Below are 21959 nucleotides of genomic sequence, written 5' to 3' on the forward strand. Positions count from 1 at the left end.
TACCTGATGGAACAGTGCCTACGGGAAGGCCTGTTGTAATGACGAATTCCCTTAGCGAAAATCGCATAGGTTGATCATCAAATGCAAACCAGAGCTCGTTTTTCGCAGACAAAATCCTCCTCTGTAGTAAGTGGTGGACCAGTTGACTCGAGAACTTGATATTTTTCCGATTAACAAATTCTATAATTGGACCCAAGAAAGACTTCTCTAACTGCTGGAACTCTTTTATTTTTAATGCATTCTTTACACTCGCCAAAACAGCTTGCTCTGAAGAATATTTAGTAACTCTTTCTAATGTATCTCCCTCTGTGCCTGGCGTGATTAATCTTTTTGGAAAGCACAGTTTCTTCGCGGAATCTTCAAAATTACTCATATCGCAAAACCTGTCAACATTGTTTACAGAGAACATATTCAAGGCATGCACCCAATATCCCTTATAAATCCTATTTTAAAACCAATTTAAAACTTTTTAAAGACATTGATAAATTTACAACCTTCGTATTCCGAGTTCACCAAAACATCATAAAATTTCATATTGAAATAGAAATTGAAGTCAAAATTAAATTCCAAACCAAACTTACAAAAGGGAGAAGAAGAGACGACGAATTCGAATAGAGGACTGAGAGGAAAAACGAGGAAGAAGAAGAGTCCGTAATTCGACAAAGAGAAATTGCAATTTGAAGTCCTCGCGTACCCAATCAGCCGACTTCTACTTTCAATCCGACAATTTCGTGACTGCAATCCGACGAAATCGAGAACCCAATTTTAAGCAAATACAGATTTGAGTGAATTTCGCGCATTCAACCTCCCAGACGGAAAACTGTACTTTTTGAAAGAGAAACCCTAGTTTTTACTGACAAATGATAAGGGGGGGGGGGAGTGGAGGTTATATTTTACTATTTGGGCCTAGGCCTAGGGCTTTCACCCTTATTATACAAAAACATTGTAAAATCATTTAAAATATAGTATTAAAACCATTTAAAAGTTTTTACAAGCGTTTTAAAAGGTTAAAAGGGGTTTTTTCTGGGTATTTCAATGATTTTAAAGGATTTAAAAGTGTTTTAAAACGTATTTTAAAAGGATTAAAAGGGATTTTTTGGGTATTTCAATGATTTTAAAGGATTTACAAGTGTTTTAAAACGTATTTTAAAAGGATTAAAAGGGATTTTTTTGGGTATTTCAATAAATTTTATAGGATTTACAAGAGTTTTAAAAAGTTTTTAAAAGGATTCAGAAATGATAAACAACGTTTTAAACTTCATTGTAAATACTTAATCTTAAACGAAGTATATATATAAAAGGAGTAACTTAACATATTTTTAGAATATGTTAAGTTATAATATTGTTCTTGATGCAATAATATTGTTCTTGATGCAATAATATTGTTCTTGATGCAATAATCTAAAGCACCATTCCTGCGATCACGTTCATATACCAGCAAGATGCAAACTTCCATTATCCTAGTCATTTTGTAATTCTGCAAATATAATATAATTGATGTTAGAACCATTTAAAATACATTGCAATACAAAAGTTGTTAACCCATCTAAAACCAGTTTAAATAACCATGTAAAAACCTACACTGACCTGCAAAGATATCAACCGCCATTTTCTTCCGTAAATCACCAATTGACTCATTTTTAAGATTGCCATGTGTTGTTATGCTCATAGCCAAACATTCGATTGTCTTCAGCATGAAGACACCACTATCTTCAATCTTATCAACCTATCAAGAAAAAACAAAGTGAAGAGTCCAAAGTATTTACAGAGACCATATCAAAAAACTAGAAAACAAGCTCAACAGTATTTACCTGAGGTATGCAATTTATAATACTGATTCTGAACGGAGATTTCTTTGTATCATTTTTCATCCCAAATTTCTTCTGGGCAATATAAGGCATTGCAACAGCATATGCACCCACCTGTTTGTCTTTAATTTTGTTGGTGTAGAAATGCTTGCCCAAGTCGTAGATAATCATCTCCTTCTTCTCCAAATTGATCATCAATGGCATCCAAAGCCTTTCCTTAACCAACATTGGCGCCAGTATTTGGTTTGTAGGTGCTTCCTTGAAGAGTTGACTGAATCCTTCTTCAGGGAACTCATATTCATCTTTGTTGTCAACGAATATTGAGTAATATTCATCAATCTCTCTCAAAAAAGAAGTTTCAGCCAACGTCAATGATTTGCTTTTATAGAAGTGCGGATGACTTTCTTCTCTTCTGCTTAACAACTTCACAACTGTATCAACATGCTAAACAACAACAAAAAACAGATTAGAACAAGTCTTGTTGTCAAATAACTCATATAAATAAGTTCAGACCCGGTCACACATCATCTTGTAAACCAATTTAAACACATTGTAAATCTTTGAAAACGCTTAAAAGACATATTTTAATTCCTTTTAAAACCTTTTAAACCTCTTGTAAACACTTTTAAAAACCCTTTTAAAACTCTTTAAAACCTTTTTAAAACCTTTTTAAAACCCCATGAAACGTTAACAACACATTTGTAAAACCTTAAGCTTTGTTATCATACCATTGTTGTTAACGACTTCCCTGGCGTCTCTAGTGTTGTGAACCACTTGGCATCAACTTTTTTACCCAGAATTGTTAGTTGCCTACATCCAAAAATAAACAGAATAATCAAGAATACTTTCAAAACCATGAATACATCTGTTAAAAGACTAATTGAACTTTTACTTTTGTTGCTAGAAACTAAAACTTACTTTGCTTTCCTTGAATTCTTCCAGTCACTAAATACATCTAACCGGGTCTTATCAACTTTGGAAAAAGGATAAAGTATTGGGTCCTTCTTCTTTTCGGCCGAGTAAGGCGGCTGAGTGTGAATAGAAGGAATTGTATTTCGTTCACTTTTTCTTTGCACACCACCAACATCATCAGATTTAATCTTCTTTTTCTGTGGCTTTACAAAACAAAAAAATTTCACACTTTATATCGATACACTGGAAAACATTTTAAATATCTCATAGAAATAAATAATTAAGTTAGATACATACCCCTTCTCTAGCTTGAATATCAGCATCTGGGTTGTCACTTGGTTTACGCTTCTTCCTCTGTAGTGCCTCAAGAAAATCACAATTTTTTGTAAAACATTTAATAAAATGTAAAACATTATACAACTAGTTACTAACCTCTTTTCTGTTCATAACATCATCATCACCATCATTGCTTTGCTTACACTTTCTCTGCAGTTCATCATTTCTTGGTTTACTTGATGAAATCTTTTAAAATACTCATAACAACTATATAAAAAAATAATGATTTACCTGTTTTCTCTCTCTCAAAACTCTCTTCTTACTGCTTGCTCCCTTCTCTTTATCAATGCTTTTATCTTTTCCACTATCCTCATCTTCTTCAGAAAGAAGATCAAATTTTGGTGTAGAAGGGCGTGGAGAAGGAGATTTATCCTTCAAAGATGATAACAATTGTGCTTTTAAAAGGATATTTGAGAACTTATAAAAATACTAGATATATGTACCTTTGGTGTTTCTTCAAAGTAATTACCATCATCACCACCAGTTTTTTGAGTGTTTTCATCATCTGCAGCGTAGCTCCCATCTTGTGTGTTTGATGGACGGACAGAATCTGCATACTGGCTTTCTACGAAATTTTCTCTAGCAATATCTCCATCAACATTTTGTTTGCCAGCCTGCAACAAAAAAAAAGAACATATAACAACATCATTTTTAAGGTTTTACATTCTGTTTCAAAAGGGTTTTAAAAGGTTTAAGTCACTATGGTTGCCCTTTAATCAGTGTTATGCTGTAAATCCGTTAAAAACACTTTTTAAACAGAAAAACTTTTAAAATAGATACTGACCTCTTCATTTATAACCTCTTCATTTCTATTCTGTCCATCTTCATCTTCGTGAGACTGCAAAGGGAAAAGAAAAAAAAGGACCTCAGTTTAAAGAGTTTAGTGTCGAATATATGCGAAAAGGTGCGATTTTGTAATCTTACTCCTTTATCCTTATCTTTCCCTGATGTGGTTTTGACAGCTTCTTCAATGGCTTCTAGTCTTTTGTTGAAGTCATCTAACATAAAGAGGATTATGTCAAGTTTTTCTGAATCTGACAAATTTTTCTCCATTTTCTCTTGTTTCTCAAAGTCTGGCAATTTTTCCCCCATTTTGTCACCCAACTCTCCCAAAGCACAGTAAATATCAACTAATCTTGTAGACCATTCTTCTTTCTTCAACCTATAGCCTTTCATAACCAGGCCAATAACTTCTTCAAAATCATTGTCATCTTTATCAACCAAATGCTTATATTCTTCTGGATCTCCAATTATTGTTTTGACTTCAACCTACAAAAATAATCAAAATCCATCAAAACAAAACTCATCAAATATAGATAACCAATGAATAATCAAAACTACACTTTTAATAGAATTCAAAACTTACACAAGTTGCTGTCTTAATAGCTTCAACAACATCATCAAACCTTGCATAACGACTTGATTGCCAATTGAGAATCAGTGGATAGAATGTTCTTGAAAAATTACATCTTATCGCAAATTTATCACCAAAAATTGGAACAGCACTCAAGGCCCATATATATAATGCCATGGGAAATCCCTTGACACTATACTGACCTTTGAACCAAGTATTTTTATCGAATTTCTGAATGCATGTGGCAAGAATGTTATACGCTTCCTTGCCCCATGGTTGGGCTGTATACATCTCGAAATCTGATGCATGCTTCAGCCTAGACAGAGGTATCTTCTCTGTTGAATTTGGTGTCATCAAAATACCTTCTGTTAATACCACTGCAGCGAGGCATTCCTTTTCCTTGTCATCCAAAGGTTCTTCACCCTCTTCTGGTTCATTAAATAGTCGATATTGAAGTTGAGTTAAAGTGTAATCTCCTCTCACCGCCCAAGAATATGGTTCACTAATTGGATCTTTTCCGTTATTCCTTGGTTCTCTATGAATAGGTTCGCATTGAATCCCTATGTTTAATAAAACAATGATGTTAGTTTGTTCAAACTTTGCCTAATATAAACTGTTCTAAAACCCTTTTAAATCCCTTTTAAAACTCTTTTAAAACTCTTAAAAGGTTTTAAAAGAGTTTTAAAAGGGTTTAAAAACTTCTAAAACAGGAAAAACCCTTTTACAATAGTTTTAAAAGGTTTTAAAAAGGTTAAAAACCCTTTTAAAACCCTTTTAAAACCATTTTAAAACCCTTTTAAAACCCTTTTAAAAACCTTTTAAAACCCTTTTAAAACCCTTTTAAAACCATTTAAGAGTTTTAAAAGAGTTTCAAAAGAGTTTTAAGAGGGTTTTAAAAGGGTTTTAAAACATTTAAAACGGGAAAAACCCTTTACAATAGAGTTTTAAAAGGGTTTTAAAAGAGTTTAAAAGAGTTTTAAAAGGTTTTTAAAAGGATTTTAAAAGGGTTTTAAAACCATTGCAAACACTTTATAATTACCTGTTGTAAGGAAGAACTCTCTCATGGAAAACCGAAGAGGTTGCATGTCGACTGTAAACCATAAGTTTCTCCCTCTTGTCTTCAGCCTTCTCAGCATCAAGTAGTGGAATATTTTCCCAGAAAATCCAATGTCTCTGGCAGAAAGATTGATGATGTGCCCAAGGAAGGAAGATTGAAGCTTCGTGAAAGATGCTTTTCCTAATGTATGTTTAACTTTGGCAACTAGGCTTAAGTCCGAATGTTGACATATGTTTGCTCCAACAATTGGTTCTAAACCCATACCATATGTTGGTTCTGGTAGTGCAAGGGGTTCAAAATCAGTTGATGCCATCTGTTAAAGAAACACACTTAATTAGACTTTTCAACGGATTTACAAGAGTTTTAAAAGGGTTTTTAAAAATCAATATCACACGTTATCGATCTGAAGTCATCTTATCAACACACTTTATCGACATAATTCAACTACGACCGATCTAAAAATTGATATCAAATGGTTTAACAGGGACTTTCAAAAAGTGTTTTACAAGAGATAACAAAAATCCAAATTTACAAGACTTTACTAATTTCAAATCCATATCAAACACAATTATCGATCTGAATGCATCAGATCTGAATCTGGATCGATATCAAAGAAACTGAAGAGGCTTTTAAAAACTGTTTTAAAAGAACATAAATCCAAATTTAAAAGAGTTTACATATTCCAAATCGATATCAAAGAAATCTAAAAGCCCTAAATTTAAAAAAGCGATAGTCCAAATTGATAAACCCAGAAAGAAAAAAAGAAAGAATGAACCTGCCTGCGATAGAACCAGAATCAATGTCGGGAATTACGTATACGAGAGACGAAAGCGCAGAATCGCCGCGAAGAAGGATCGAGATTAGCCGCGAAGAAGAATCGTGAATCGCCGCGCAGAATCGCCGATGAACGAAGGAGAGAGAATCGTCGGTTGAGGAAGGAGAGAAGCACGGCGAGTGGAGAGAAAATTAGGTTTTCTTCATTAAGGGTAAAAAAGTCTTTTTCACGCAAAAAAGGGGTACCTTTAAAAATGGACCCTTCCCAAGGGCATTTTTAAAAAGTGGAAGGGAAAAAGGGGCATTTTTGCTTTTCCCCCTTGGAGATATTCCAAATTGATAATTGATATATTAATGGTAATAAATAAAATCATGGATCTTTCAAACTGTATTTTTAGAAGATTTTAGTCATATATCAAGTTGTTTCCAAAGATCTTTAAACACAATATTATAAATTTACTTTTCACAGATTTTATTGATAAACCATAACGTTCAATAAAAATTAGGACCATGCTAGAGCACATATTGAATTTTGTTTTTATATTATAATTTTAAGACTTACAAACTCAAGCACGAGTTAAATTTTTATATACTCTAGCACGGAACTGGACATACTCTAGCAAGGATTAATAATTTTATATACTCTAACACGGGTTAAAATTAACAATATAAGACTTACATAATACATTTACATTTCATGAATAATATTTATAATAAAAATTATTTGCATGAGTTGCATTCAAATAATATTATATATAATTACATATATAATATTTTAAAAATAATAAAATGTATTTCAATCCGTGCTGTAGTACGGGTCCAAATCTAGTCTTTATATTATTGGTGGATTCATACCTCTGACTCAACGTCCGTTAACGGGTGTGATGGAATCATTTGACGGTGTTAAAAGTTTTAATTAAAGTCTTACTAGATATATATTATATATTTAGTTACTATATGAGTTATGTAAGCGTGGTCTGTGGCGAGATCTGTGGCGGCGAGTTTAGCGATGTCGTCGACGAGGATCAGATCGAAGTCCAAGTATACGACGCGGCGGATCGGAGGAGGGAGGAGATCGGTATTCGATGCGGCGGACGTAGGGAGGGAGGAGATCGGCGAGGTAGCTTCTAGCGTAGTTTAAAGGACAGTCCAGTGCGGAGCGGTTTGAGGTGGACAAAAAGATTCGATGAACGAAGATGTTGTTGCTCATACATTTTCTTCTGATTCATCATCACCGGCGAGACACGAGTGGTTAAACCCAAAAAAAAAGAAAAGATTTGCTTTTGATGTGGATCAAACCCGCACATGATGTGAGGTTAAACCCAACCATTACCATCAGACCATGCTAACATTACTCATACTATAACTAAATATACAATATACTAGTATTAAGCCCGTACTCCGTACGGGACAAAACTTTAATAAAATTTATAGATTTTTATCAAATGTTATATGAATAAAACGAAAATCAAAATGTAGTGCATAATGGGTTAGTTTCATTTTATCTAATCGGATGAACTCACGAATGCTATTACTTCAAATAACAAAAATGGAATCGAATACTTCAATTGAAGCAAAACCAACGGAGAAAATGAAGTAATTGTTTAGTTTTTCATAAGTTACTTTTCAACCGTAACATTAATTGATATTTATGTTAATACATAGATAATTCAGATTTCTCGTAAACCAGAGATGTCCACTGTACATTATAGCAATCTACACGTAGCTCATGTCCATAAAAGCAGAGATATACAAAAGAGAAAGAGAGGTATCTCTGTTTGCAACAGAGAAGAAAGAGATTTGAAAATTATAGATCGAGTAATCTACAAAAGAGATGTATAAAACAAAGGAAAAAAATAAGTTTATATGCTTCTTAAAGGAACTTATAAATGTGATTTTGTTTATAAGTCGTGGGAATAGTATTCAAGGCAAAATGTATAACATGTTCTTGTATGGCTGGATTTCAAAAACTTAAACAATCAATATATAGACCACTTGATCAAACATGTGATCATCGATCAGTGAACCAAAGGAAATTAAATGACAGTTACCTTGAGTTGGTCACGATTTGACAATTTAGTAATCACGATTTGCTCCATTGAAGTGTTCTTTCAACCGAAAAATGTTTCCCACCAAACCATGTATTATCAATACTACAAAATTAGAAAATTCACAACTTATAAATCGAAATGATATTGAAATAAAGACCCAGAACAGTATAAGCAAAACGAAAAGATATATAAATCTTGAAATATTACAAATTTGATACCTTAAAAGATTAATTATATATGTGGCGTGAAGGGATTGATTTCAAAAACCAGAATCATCCTTGTGCTCGTGTTTCATCATGGCGGTCCGCAATCCACTCTGTTATGTTCTCGTGTTTCACCATCGTGTTTTTAGAATCACTCTGTTTTCTATCTCTTCTCACCTGTAATTGATGAGGAATTCTGATTTGAAAAGGGAAAAAGAGGATTAAAAAACGGTAGAATATATGGTACATAGAGTAAAGTTGGTCGCCGAGAAAGTAACCGATCAGAGGTGAAGAATTTTAAAAACTAATTAGCAAAGAAGATGAATCCGTATAAATAAGGTGATCATCAATTGCAAAAACGAAACAGTTTCATGTTTTTTGCAAACTAATTCGCAACTGTAGTTATGGAGATCGTGGGGTGGGTTGGGGAAGGCGTCGAGGAGAAGGGTAATAATTATTTATGCTGTTGCTATATAAAAGTTCGAAAAAATTGTGAGTAACTGTATTTCAGTTTTTGTGTTTCCCTTTTTTTTTTTTTTTACAGATATTTCGGTTTTTTGTATATGTAATCGTTTTTTTCCCATGATCGCTTTTCTTTTATATATTTTCAAAAAATTTAATTTAGTTTTGCTGACATGTCAAGTTTATTGGTATACTGACTTGTGCTTTATAGGATAAAGGATACTTAGAAAAACTTTAATTAAAACTTTTAACACCGTCGAATGATTCCGTCACATCCGTTAACGGATGTTAAGTCAAAGGTATGAATCTAACAATAATACAAAGATTAAGTATTTTTTATCTAACAATAATTAAATGAAATATTTTTATTTCAATATAATAATATGAAGTATTAAACTTCCTGATAAAAAATAAATAAGGTATTTTTAACCTTTTTCCCCTATTTTATATCCTAATTATGTTTTATATATAATATAGTGGTCTTAGTTGTATCTAATTAGTCTACATAACAAAATTAAACATCTAACTTTTGATCATAACGTTTTTTAAAATAGTGCTTTTAATAATTAGATCGGATATATACCTTGATTCTGAATATATTGTGAAGTCAAAATATCAATTTTGTTGACCTAGTCTCCCTTGACTTATGCAGCCATGTTCTCATGCATTCCGTCACGGTACTTTTTTTTTTAATTTATTTTTCTAACATGCCACTAGATTTTCTTCTCAGCAATTATTATTTATTTATTTTTTCTTTACAACAATAAAATTAACTCATATGAGCCAATACGGAAGAAAGTCGTTTACAAACAAAACATGATGCAGTGATGCACACGCATAGCGTGCCAAAGAATCCGCATGTACATTAGCATTTCTGAAAATTAAAGATAAAGAAAAAGAAGAGAACTCCTCCCTATCTATCTTGATATCATCGAGGTAAGTCTTGAAGGCCGGCCAGTCTTGAGGGGAAGACACCATCTTCACCAAGTCTGAGCAATCTGTATAAAACGCCACTTCGCGATAATCATGGCCAATCATGCACCGCATAGCCCAAACAAAAACTTCTACTTCTGCATGCAATGGAGAGAGACTCTGGCGGAAATTAGCGGCTCCCTTCATCGTCGAGCCATCCGTAGCGGCTGAGCACACCCAACCGGACCCGCATAGGCATCTCCCGCTTTCCAGGATCCATCGACAAAACATCTGTGACCGGAGAAAACAACCGGCAGAGACCCCACGCACCCTGTCACTCGACTAGGGGAACTAGGAAGTGTTGATGAATTATTATTTATTTATTTTTATTAAATTTAAAATTTCATTGATAAAACAAAGATTTGTAGTACTGGAGACTAAAAAAGAAAAAATAATCGTGTGACAGAGAAAGGAATCCATCTTACTGATTTGTTTTCCCTCTTTCTAGACGATTTAATTTTTTTTTGTCAATCCAAATCTTTCCATAAAGATAATTAAACCGGGTTGGTATGCCTCGGTTGAGAGGTTACAAGACTTAAATTTTGTTCGGTGGTTGTACCACATAACTGTGAAATTAAAGACAAAGAAGTTAAAGCATTTTTTGCGATCTCATCTGCTCTTCTATTCATCTCACGAGGGATGAAACTGATGCTAATCTCTTCAAAATTCATGGTCCTTTCTATGATGTCGTGTAGAATCCTGTGGATTTCCTTGTGCTGGAGCTCCATGTTTGTTGCTTTGATTAGCGTATGCGAATCTGAAGCAAGAGAAAGTTTCTGGTAACCCAGATCTGAGGAGTGTTGTAAAGCCCTATTCATCGCGAGTGCTTCCGCAATAAGGGGGAGAGAACATGCGTAGCTGTGTCAGATCCCTTGATCTAAATCTTCGTAATTGGGTCCATGAACAGCCATCCAAGTCCCGCCATTTTCGATTTTTCGTTCCAAGCAGCATCACTGAAGCAATGGGTAAGTCCAGCATTCAACACTCTCGTGACTTGTCTATCTTGGTTGGATGGGTGCTTGATTTGTAGTTCGTGCGCGATCCACCATTCTCTGGCATACGCAATGGCTTGGGAAACCGCTTCCATGCTTGAGATCGATTTCTGTTCAAAAATTAACTTGTTGCGTGTCTTCCAAATTATCTATAGGATCCAGGCGCCAGGGGATCCATCAGTGATCCCTACTGGAGGCAGGCATTTCAGTTTTCCAACTAGCTCGATTCCCATTCAGAGGCTGGAGATCCGGGTGGGTTCAAGTGAAGGCAGTAAAGGGGCTTTGCACCATACCTGTTAAGCAAAATGACAGTGGAAGAATAGGTGAACACTCGTTTCCTCTTGACCGCAGAAGGGACACTTTGCTGTTGGGTTTATCCCTCTGCTCCTTAGGTCTTGACGGTTTAATTTAAATCGGAACATTTCAACGAATATTGATAGAAGACTATATTTCAGCTCATCGTATTAAACATTTTTAATTGGAGAAAATATCATTTAAACTATGAACTTTCAAATTTTGGCTATTTAAAATATGAATTTTGCTGTAGACTCATTTAAAACATCAACTTTCTTTAGCTCTTTTAAAAATTAAGTTTTGTTGACCAAGCAAAAAAGATATAACATTAACTTCGATAACCGAGTAACAAACAGACGTTACTCTCCCGTTAACCACTATCCATTAGTGACAAAACGACGCCGTTTGATGAAACTTTTAATTCGAAAAATATCATTTAAATTATGAACTTTCAAATGTAGGTCATTTAAACTATGAACTTTCATATGTAGGCCATTTAAACTATGAACTTTCAAGTTTATGTCATTTAAACCATGAACATTGTTAAAGGCCATTTAAAACATCAACTTTCATTGACAAAGATATTTTAGATATCAAGCAAAACCGGACTTGATATTAAGTCTACTAACATGTCTTACTTAAATCGATCGCAAGGGCAAATATAAAGATCAAGTTCACAAGGATCACAAGCACAAGCACAATAAAGCTACAGTAAAATAATGCTTATAAAAACTTAGGATTTAAAATAAAATGATCAATTCTATGAATCTAAAATAAGGTGATCAATCTTTCAAACTCCAGTGTAACATCCTAATACCTGGAAAAAAAATTCAAGACACAAAAGATACGACAAAATGACTAAAATAGAGTACTAAATGAAAGACGAAAAACACTTAAAATACCATATATCACTTTGATACTAGGATTTTTGTGTCTCCTAGTAGGTCTCAATTAACCTTCTGCAGTTGTAATACTTAAGGTGTCAATCCAATTGGGAATCTTTACTATCACTCAAGATGCAATCAAGAAGTCACAAGTTAAGCCAATTCAAAAAGAGTTTTTTTTCTAACAATCCTAGAATGGTCAAAATACAAAACGGAAATGAGTCACAGAAACAGAAACGAAAATGTATGACAAGAAGCAAGCAAGAATAAGCGAAACCGAAAACGATTCTAAGCAATGAACAAATGAAACAGTCTCAGGAATGTAATATCAATCAAAAAGATAAAAGTCCAAAGGATGGGAGTAATTGATGTCGGTGGAGTATCCTAGTCTATAGAGTGTTTAACATACCATAAGCAAACTATCCCTAAACAATGAACATCACAACCTAGCTAATCCAATCTCTTGGCAAAAGCTACTCAGACTCAACCACTTCCATACCTAGCTCTCGCTAGAGGAACATGGTCGAGCAGGCATTACAAACAAGTTCATTCATATCAACAAACATCCTAGACAACTAATCTCTTAGGCTAGGAACGTAAGTCTCTGGCACTAGTTGGTCAGACATTTCACCAAACACCTTTTGGGTGTGGAAATGTCTCAAACCTAGTCCTAATTGATCAGAGAGAAACTAGTATTTCTTACTCAAGTCCAGAAGGGAATCATGCAATCAAAGCTTAAACACTCTACATCCTAAGACCCTCCACCTAATCTATCTCATCCTCAAGAACTAACACACTACTCAGATCCGGAAATCATCACCAAAGATACAAATCCATAAAATATTGAACAAGGCATAGTAGATAGATAGAAATGAGAAGAACAACTTTGTAGAAGAAATCCAATGCAAAAACTCAATAAAATCAAGGTTATCTGGATTACAAGATCAGAGTACGTTTGTGGTGGCTAGGTAAACCTTACAAAAGAAAACGAGATAAAACTAAGATGTTCCAACCAAGACTTAACAAAAATGTATCTATACTAGTATTTTTGCAGCAGTTTTTGCTCAAAAATATTAATAACGAAAGTTTTAGCAATTAATGCTACTAATGCAATTAATTCTGTTGACCTCTAGCAATTTTATATGGATCTCTTAGTATTTTATGGGCCTCTTGATAAATTCATAATTTTAGGGGCCTCCATTTATTTAGGTTGTAGATAAAACGATGTCCAAAATTTCATAGAACCCGCGAAAATGTACTCTTTTGCTAATAATCTAGACAAAATTTCCGGAAAATGAATTTGTAGACAAAATTTCTGAAAAATTACATTGCAATAACTACGAGACATTAATGATACTCTCAATTGCCAAAATGATTCTGAATACAAATGAGTAGACGCTTGATTTATCAGGCATTCAAACTTTAAAAACTTTTATTTGGTTTATTCCGGTTCTTTATTTTAAAGATTTTTAAAAGGTTAAATATGAAAAATATTTAAAACTTTTAAAAAGTTAAATATGATAAATATTATACCATAGATACATAATAAATATTAAAATTTAAGATGATATAGTGTGAGTTAAAATATCTCATGACGGAGTTATATAGCGGGACATGTTTTATTGATATTTATATAAATTAAAAAATATCAGTAATTCGGTGTTACACGGGTAAAACATCATTTCATTATTTTGTTAATACTGTCAGTATCAGAAAATATACATATCTAATTAAATTTAAATAAATATTATAAAAATTATATAGCGGTATTATATGGTTTATTTAACAATTATTATATAATTATAACATATTTAACGAACAAATAAAATTTATAATTTTAATATTTTAATTATAAATAATTTTGCCTGCGGTGTACCGCGGGTCCTAATATAGTATATAGTAAAAACATGTTAATCCCTAAAACTTAAAACGACAAGTTGAAGCGTCGGTTTGGGAATCTCCTGAAGCGTGTAAGACAGAACGTGGATTGAGTCGGAGTGTCGTCTCTCCCTGGAGTGCGGTCGAGTGAAACAGATCGAGTCGAGTTCATAATACTTGAGGTGGGTCGAGTGGAGTTGATACGACTTGAGCTGGGTCGAGTGGAGGTGATGCGACTCGAGCTGGGTGTATATGTATCCACTAAAACGGTGATAACCTTTGAACCACACCTCAGATTGACTTGAAAGAAACGACATTTGAAAGATGACTCAATTCTCTATAACTTTGATGAAGACGGCAAAAGCTGAATCCCCCGACCGGTGGCTCGAGTGATGGCTCGATTGCGGAGGTTGAGAGTGGCTCGATTGCGGAGGTTGAGAGTTGCTCGATTGCGGAGGTTGAGAGTGGCTCGATTGGTGCAGCTGAGAGTGGCTCGATTGGTGCAGCTGAGAGTGGCTCGATTGGTGCCGCTGAGAATGGCTCGATTGGTGCAGCTGAGAGTGGCTCAATTGATGCAGCTGAGAGTGGCTTGATTGGTGCAGCTGAGAGTGGCTCGATTGCGTGGCTCGATTGTCTGCGTTTCCGACGTCTCCTAGACACTTGAAATACTCCGAAATGCACAATGTATGTAAAAATGATGCAAAAACTTCCTAAAAATGCAAAATGTATAAAAGAGGTTCTAAAATGATGCAAAACGACTAGTTGTCCTAGCTAAATGCATGACAAATACAGGCTAAGGAGATGCAAAATATAGACATATCAACTCCCCCAAACTTATTCTTTGCTTGCCCTCAAGCAAACTATAAAGAACAAAGTATGGAAGAGAGGTGTGAAGATGGGGTCTCAGAACCTAAAACATGCTGAATAGAGTAGTTAGAATCAAGGTCCTTGTTTTTAGTTCTATGATGCATGGTGGAGGAACTTTATTTCAAATCTACACATGCAATCCTATCAATCATCCCCTTTAACATTCATTAACAGAGAACCGTGAATCAAGCTAAACAATGTCATTGAACTCATTTGGCTAGGGTAAAAGGTTAGAGACATAGATGGTCTCCTCATCAAGTGGTTTTATCAATACAGAACAAGGTTCTCTCACGAAAAGGAGTTGAGCTTAAAAGAAGGCTAAAGGTTGAAGCCAACTGATACATACAAGAGCAGCGCCCTGTCTACCCAAAGAACACTCCAAACCGAAGTTGGTCCTATCTCTACCCTTCATCAGAAACTTCATCTCAAACCCATTCTTTCATTCTTTAGATTTGGTCTTAGGAGGAGTTCATTTCTTATCACTCTAGCGGATTGGGAACTCTTTATTATCACTATGGTTCGTTTTATTTTCTTCTAAGGACTCTAGACATCTTAAGCATTTTTTTTCTTTTATTCTTTGTCTAATCTTTTTATTTTATGCCCAGATCCAATAACTCTTTTTACTTTGCTCAACCCAAATCCTTTACTAGACTTTAAACTGTGAAAACGCATCCCCCTCCTAAAGACTTTCTACCCCTTTATGTTTCTGCACAAATCCATACCCAATACCCAAAATCGAGTTCTCACCTAGTCCTACTAGTCCGGATAACGCAAACTAGAACTACACAGGATCCTACTCTTGTCGGTTAGAACCTAACACTTTTTAACAAGCTCAACTCGGAAAAGGCCTGACACTCAAGAATACAATTGGCTTGAAAGAACGGTTGGTTAAGGGTGCGGAGAACTGTTCCAAAGATGGGAATCAGCTACTTGGATTGACAAGGGTGGTAAAAATGTGAAAGACAATCCAAGTATTTGTATGGTATACATGAGTTCAACTTCAATGCATCACATGATAATTGCAAGTCAGGATTAGGTTCAGGTAGATAGGGAATGATATCAATTCAAAACATGCTTCAATCTTACATTTTCAAGTTCAATCAACAAGCATCAAAGAACTAATAACAAGGGCCTTGATCCTATCCTATTGAATCCAGCATGCTAACAAGGTTACAATCATCATCAACCCCTATGCTAAATGCAACAACCCTATATGAATAACCCTACACTCAATCCTAATATGCAAGTGCAAACTACATGAACACTCTGTTTTTGTGAAAATTTTCGAGTTTTTTTTTTTTTTTATGCAATAGGTGGATGCAAACTCAAATATGATATGATGCAAAAAAAAATTAAAATAAGAATCACAGAACACAACATCAGATACATCATCTCAAACCCTCCCCAAACTTAAATTACACAGTCTCCTGTGTAAGAAAAATTTGCAGGAGGATTTAAGAAAAACAACAGAAACAATGAAGGAATGAAATGGTATGTACAAAGGAAAGGTCGGAGTATCTCAGTAGTAGAAGAAGGAGTCTGTGCTCGCCTAAGGAGGAGCGTGAAACTAACTCTGTCCTTCGTCTTGTTCGGGATCCGCGGGGGTGACCTCAGCTGGTTGGTCGACTTGCTGCTCTACCGCTTGCATGTTCTGGTACATGTTCGGCTGCTCGTCACACTGCATGTCATCGACTTTAGACTCGCCATGGTCCGATACCAATACAACAACCTCTGTAGGATGATAATCACCCTGATGTTCAACTCGCTGCTCAACCTCAATCTGAACCTCGTGCTCATCTTGAGCTGCAGAACGACGTGCTGATCGCCGACTAGAGGAGGCTCTGGAACCTCGCGAACCGAGTCTCCTTCTCTCCCTGGACTCATGTGACGAGTGGCGTGAAGGAGCGGGTGAAGGCTGACGCTCCCGTGACACATATAAAGATTAACGTGCTGGGGAGGGAACCGGAGAGAGTGTTCTCTGACGAGTTGGCTCGATGGAGACTTTGTGTGTGGCTCGAGAGAGGGGCTCAATTGGCTGTTGGCTTGAGTGGCTCGAGCATGGTAGTTGGAGCGTGTGCGGAGTGAGATTGGCTCGAGTGTGACAGCGGAGGCGTGGCTCGAACGAGTGCAGAGTGATGAACCTCTCAGGATGGGTCGAGTCTGATTCCACGCTGTCGGTTGAACCTTGCTCGAGTCGATGATGGTTGAGAACGCACGGTGGTGGTTGAAGTCTGCAACACCTCTTCTTCATTATCCCAAACCTCTTCCTTAATTTCCTTGGAGGAGAACTTCTCATTGTACCTTGGAGCTTCTTGATTTGCCCACTCATCTCCTTCACCATAGTTGTTAACTCTTTCACTGAATCCCTTAGAATAAGAGTATTTAGGAGTTCATATAAACTGTCAAGCGCGGGAGGACTTGACTCTTGCGGTTGGTGAGGTTTGGGAAGCAGGTCTTGACGCTTAGGGAGGGTAACGACTGCACTCGAGTTGGAGAATGGTCGAGTGACACTTTGAGTTTTCTCTTTGGTTACCAAAACCTCTGTTTCTGCCTCATTCACATCCTCAAAGATGTCAAACCCAGATTTCTGATCTTTCTCTTCAATCATGAAGGTCTGTCCATCAATAGTTGGTTTCTTCCTAGAATCCTTGATATCAAACTTCATCTAGAAGTTCTTACCCAGATTGAGATCTATCATCCCCTTCTTGACACCAATGACTGCTCCAGCTGTAGCTAAGAAAGGTCTTCCCAGAATTAGTGGATCTTTAGGCTCTTCACCCATTCCCATCACCACGAAATCAGTAGAAATCTCAGCTTGTCCAATTTTGAGGGGCAAGTTCTCTAGTTGACCATGAGGCAATATAGTAGTCCTATCAGCCAATATTAAGCGGAGGTTGCATGACTTGTATTCGTTGAATCCTAGCCTCTGAGCTACAGAGAGTGGCATGAGGCTTACTGAAGCACCAAGGTCACATAGGCACTTTTTGAAGGTCAATGGACCTAGAGAACAAGCCAAGGTGAAAGAACCAGGGTCCTCTAGCTTCTTTGGGATAATCATCTTCTGAATAATAGCTTTGCATTCATGAATAACCCCACCTATGTCATGCACTACCCTCTCATCTTCCAGAACCTTAGCTTAAACTCCTTTAGCTATCTCCTCCTTCTCTTTGGTCCTTTCTGTTACCAAATCAGTTAAAAACTTTTGATATTAAGGCACAAGTGCAAATGCATCAAGCAAAGGCATCCTAAGTTCAATCTCCTTGACTTGGTTTTCGAACAGAGCTTTATACTTCTCAGTAAGCTGCTTCTTAAACCTCACTGGAAATGGTAGAGGTGGCTTATATGGTGGAGGAATGAATCTCACAGGTTTATTCTTGGGAGCAGTGGGTTCTTTAGTAGCTTCAGGATTAGATTGCTTGGCTGACTTAATTGGATCCTTGAGCACCTCGACAGGATCCTTTATCTGAACTTCATATTGAAGAAATTCCTCCCCATCTAAACTCTCAGTGTCCTCAGTGAGCCGTACATCTACAGCTTGGGTGGTGATAGCATGCATAGTAGCATAGTCCTTGGGGTTTTGAACTGCTTTTCCAGGTAGTTGCCAGTTGTTGGGGTAGAAGTAGAAACAGTCTTGCCTTCCATATACTTTGTCTTGGAGTTAAGAGCTTCAAACTTGACATTCAGATCATTGTAAGAACATTCCATCCGCTGACTGAGTTCAGCAAACTTCTTAGCAGTACCTAGAGAACCACTAGCTTGACCTTGAAAAGGTTGCTGCAGCATGTGCTTCATTTCTTGAACTGGGGCTGGGGTAGGCTGAACTGGTTGAGGGCGGAATCCTGGCGGTGGTCCTGAGGGAGCTTGGTAACCCTGCTGGAATTGTTGTTTTGGTGTGAATCCCGGATTGTAAGGCACAAAAGGTTTTTGTTGACCTTGTTGTTGTTTTTGAAGCGGGTACACCTAATCTTGTGGATTAGCAACGTTGTTACTTTGGTAAGACAAATTGGGGTTCGTCTTGTAGGGGTTGTAACCTTTGTTGTATCCACCCTCATTCTGGACATAGCTGATCTCCTCAGTCTGCTCACCCTCCCCATCTGGAACTTGGAAAGGGTCATCCTCAGATACAAAGTGGACGCTCCTCTGCTGGCTTAGCAAGATACGGTCAAGCTTCTCATTGACATTCTTGAGGTCTTTCTTGTACTTCTCCTCAGACCCAGCGTCGCCGCGAACTGTGCGGTCATAGTCCTCATTGTAGTTGCCGTCAGACTGAGCGAGATTCTCAACCAGTTGCCATCCTTCCTCAACGTCTTTGTTCAATAAATTACCGTTCGAAGCAGTGTCAAGCAGCATACGTATCTTTGGTAGTACACCACGGTAGAGAGTGCTCAGCAGTGACTCCTTGCTGAAACCATGGTGTGGACACTGGCTATGGTAACCCTTGAAACGCTCCCATGCTTCACAGAATGATTCTGAGCTCTTCTGAGTGAAGCTGGAAATCTCATTCCTGAGACGTGCTGTTCTGGAGTTGGAGAAAAACTTGGCCAAGAATGCTTTCTTGCAACCATCCAAGGTGGTGATTGATCCCATGGGAAGGTTTTTCTCTCATTGATGAGCCTTGTCTCCCAAGGAGAATGGGAAGAGGCGCAACTTGTAACCATCCTCACTCACGTCGTTGATCTTGGTGAGACTGCACAGACGGTTGAACTCGTCCAAGTGGTCGAGTGGATCCTCCATAGGCAACCCATGGAACTTGTTGCCTTGGATCATGGAGATCAGACCACTTTTGATTTCGAAGTTGTTTCTCTGCACGGCGGGAGGGACGATTCCAGCACGCTGAGTGTGAGTGTTCGGTGCATCCCCATCACCAATGTTTCGCGGTCCCGGATGTGGTTCATTCTGTTGTTCCATAGTGACTGGTACGGGATGATCGTTGGAAGTACGAGTTTGTCGTGGGCGTTGCAACCGGTTGATTTTGTTGATAATAGGAAGGAGATTCTGATGCCCTCTTGATCTGGTGTGCATGCAAGGTTACAATCAACAGGTACCTGAGGTGCAAGACAAACAAGCAGACAACCAAAACAAGTCAGTACCCAGAATGATAAGTGTAATAGAACTTAATCTTGCAAAACTTGAAATTTTAAATGTAGCAAAACAATTCCCAAATGGCAATGGCGCCAAATTGATACTAGGATTTTTGTGTCTCCTAGTAGGTCTCAATTAACCGTATGCAGTTGTAATACTTAAGGTGTCAATCCAATTGGGAATCTTTACTATCACTCAAGATGCAATCAAGAAGTCACAAGTTAAGCCAATTCAAAAAGAGTGTTTTTCTAACAATCCTAGAATGGTCAAAATACAAAACGGAAATGAGTCACAGAAACATAAACGAAAATGTATGACAAGAAGCAAGCAAGAATAAGCGAAACCGAAAACGATTCTAAGCAATGAACAAATGAAACAGTCTCAGGAATGTAATATCAATCAAAAAGATAAAAGTCCTAAGGATGGGAGTAATTGATGTCGGTGGAGTATCCTAGTCTACAGAGTGTTTAACATACCACAAGCAAACTATCCCTAAACAATGAACATCACAACCTAGCTAATCTAATCACTTGGCAAAAGCTACTCAGACTCAACCACTTCCATACCTAGCTCTCGCTAGAGGAACATGGTCGAGCAGGCATTACAAACAAGTTCATTCATGTCAACAAACATCCTAGACAACTAATCTCTTAGGCTAGGAACGTAAGTCTCTGGCACTAGTTAGTCAGACATTTCATCAAACACCTTTTGGGTGTGGAAATGTCTCAAACCTAGTCCCAATTGATCAGAAAGAAACTAGTATTTCTTACTCTAGTCCAGAAGGGAATCATGCAATCAAAGCTTAAACACTCTACATCCTAAGACCTTACACCTAATCTATCATATCCTCAAGAACTAACACACTACTCAGATCCGGAAATCATCACCAAAGATACAAATCCAGAAAATATTGAACAAGGCATAGTAGATAGATAGAAATGAGAAGAACAACTTTGTAGAAGAAATCCAATGCAAAAACTCAATTAAATCAAAGCTATCTGGATTACAAGATCGGAGTACGTTTGTGGTGGCTAGGTAAACCTTACAAAAGAAAACGAGATAAAACTAAGATGTTCCAACCAAGACTTAACAAAAATGTATATATAGTAAAAACATGTGAATCCCTAAAACTTAAAACGACAAGGTGAAGCGTCGGTTTGGGAATCTCCTGAAGCGTGTAAGACAGAACGTCTTCCTGACATGTGCATTGAGTCGGAGTGTCGTCTCTCCCTGGAGTGCGGTCGAGTGGAACATATCGAGTCGAGGTCATATTACTCGAGGTGGGTCGAGTGGAGGTGATACGACTCGAGCTGGGTCGAGTGGAGGTGATGCGACTCGAGCTGGGTGTATATGTATCCACTAAAACGGTGATAACTTTTGAACCACGCCTCAGATTGACTTAAAATAAACGGCATTTGAAAGATGACTCAATTATCTACAACTTTGATGAAGACGTCAAAAGCTGAATCCCCCGACCGGTGGCTCGAGTGATGGCTCGATTGCGGAAGTTGAGAGTGGCTCGATTGCGGAGGTTGAGAGTGGCTCGATTGGTGCAGCTGAGAGTGGCTCGATTGGTGCAGCTGAGAGTGGCTCGATTGCGTGGCTCGATCGTCTGCATTTCCGACGTCTCCTAGACACCTGAAATACTCCGAAATGCACAATGTATGCAAACATGATGCAAAAACTTCCTAAAAATGCAAAGTGTATAAAAGAGGTTCTAAAATGATGCAAAACGACTAGTTTTCCTAGCTAAATGCATGACAAATACAGGCTAAGGAGATGCAAAATATAGACATATCACACTTGTTTTGTTAGCATAATTAATGTCATGTCGAGTTTAGTTTGGTCAACGAAACGTGATGTTTAAAAATTTCATTCAATGAAAGTTGATATAAAAATAGCCTACAATGTTCATAGTTTGAATGATATAGATTTAAAAGTTCATGGTTTAAATGGCTTCATTTTAAAAGTTCATAGTTTAAATGGCATTTTATCGAAATAATATTTTCTTCAAATCGATGTCGTTTTGTCAC

General features: G+C 36.9%; 2 protein-coding genes and 1 non-coding gene across 5 annotated transcripts; 1 reads left to right on the forward strand and 2 right to left on the reverse strand.

Moving 5' to 3' along the window:
• Window positions 1-1205: 1205 nt before the first annotated feature.
• LOC147944541 (uncharacterized) lies at window positions 1206-9062 on the reverse strand. Of its 3 annotated transcripts, none has more exons than XM_087450958.1 (16): window positions 8893-9062; window positions 8511-8672; window positions 8293-8394; window positions 5450-5780; window positions 4423-4970; window positions 3981-4325; window positions 3841-3894; window positions 3500-3670; window positions 3288-3428; window positions 3153-3206; window positions 3018-3074; window positions 2727-2923; window positions 2537-2618; window positions 1812-2252; window positions 1588-1726; window positions 1206-1477 (listed from the first exon to the last, which is right to left on the reverse strand). In XM_087450958.1, the coding sequence occupies exons 3-16, from the start codon at window positions 8338-8340 to the stop codon at window positions 1461-1463; spliced, it is 2625 nt and encodes an 874-aa protein (XP_087307084.1). In that variant the 5' UTR covers window positions 8341-8394; window positions 8511-8672; window positions 8893-9062; the 3' UTR covers window positions 1206-1460. The 3 variants fall into 3 exon arrangements, with proteins under 3 accessions (XP_087307084.1, XP_087307083.1, XP_087307082.1); XM_087450957.1 differs by having other exon boundaries at window positions 8774-8970; XM_087450956.1 differs by having other exon boundaries at window positions 8511-8987.
• A 669-nt stretch (window positions 9063-9731) lies between these two features.
• LOC147944542 (uncharacterized) lies at window positions 9732-10747 on the reverse strand. Its single transcript, XM_087512631.1, has 2 exons — window positions 10460-10747; window positions 9732-10160 (listed from the first exon to the last, which is right to left on the reverse strand). The coding sequence occupies exons 1-2, from the start codon at window positions 10745-10747 to the stop codon at window positions 9732-9734; spliced, it is 717 nt and encodes a 238-aa protein (XP_087368757.1).
• Window positions 10748-19249: 8502 nt separating this feature from the next.
• On the forward strand, window positions 19250-19356 carry LOC147944543 (small nucleolar RNA R71). The gene has a single exon (XR_015558635.1). It is a non-coding gene; the product is annotated as a small nucleolar RNA R71 (small nucleolar RNA).
• The last annotated feature ends 2603 nt before the right edge of the window (window positions 19357-21959 follow it).

The sequence above is a fragment of the Camelina sativa genome, chromosome 5 (assembly GCF_030686135.1).
Source record: "Camelina sativa cultivar CO46 ecotype springtype chromosome 5, ASM3068613v1".
Lineage (NCBI taxonomy): Eukaryota > Viridiplantae > Streptophyta > Magnoliopsida > Brassicales > Brassicaceae > Camelina > Camelina sativa.

Excerpts from the sequence above, each read along its gene's own strand:
- LOC147944541 (XM_087450958.1), bottom strand. The coding sequence starts at position 8,340 with ATGGAGCAAATCGTGATTACTAAATTGTCAAATCGTGACCAACTCAAG. Across the intron at positions 4,971-5,449 it reads AGAGTTCTTCCTTACAACAG|GGATTCAATGCGAACCTATT; the intron begins GTAATTATAAAG and ends TATTAAACATAG. Across the intron at positions 3,671-3,840 it reads AAGAGGTTATAAATGAAGAG|GCTGGCAAACAAAATGTTGA; the intron begins GTCAGTATCTAT and ends TTTTTGTTGCAG.
- LOC147944542 (XM_087512631.1), bottom strand. The coding sequence starts at position 10,747 with ATGAATAGGGCTTTACAACACTCCTCAGATCTGGGTTACCAGAAACTT. Across the intron at positions 10,161-10,459 it reads CCGAACAAAATTTAAGTCTT|ATGTTTTGTCGATGGATCCT; the intron begins GTAACCTCTCAA and ends CTCCGGTCACAG.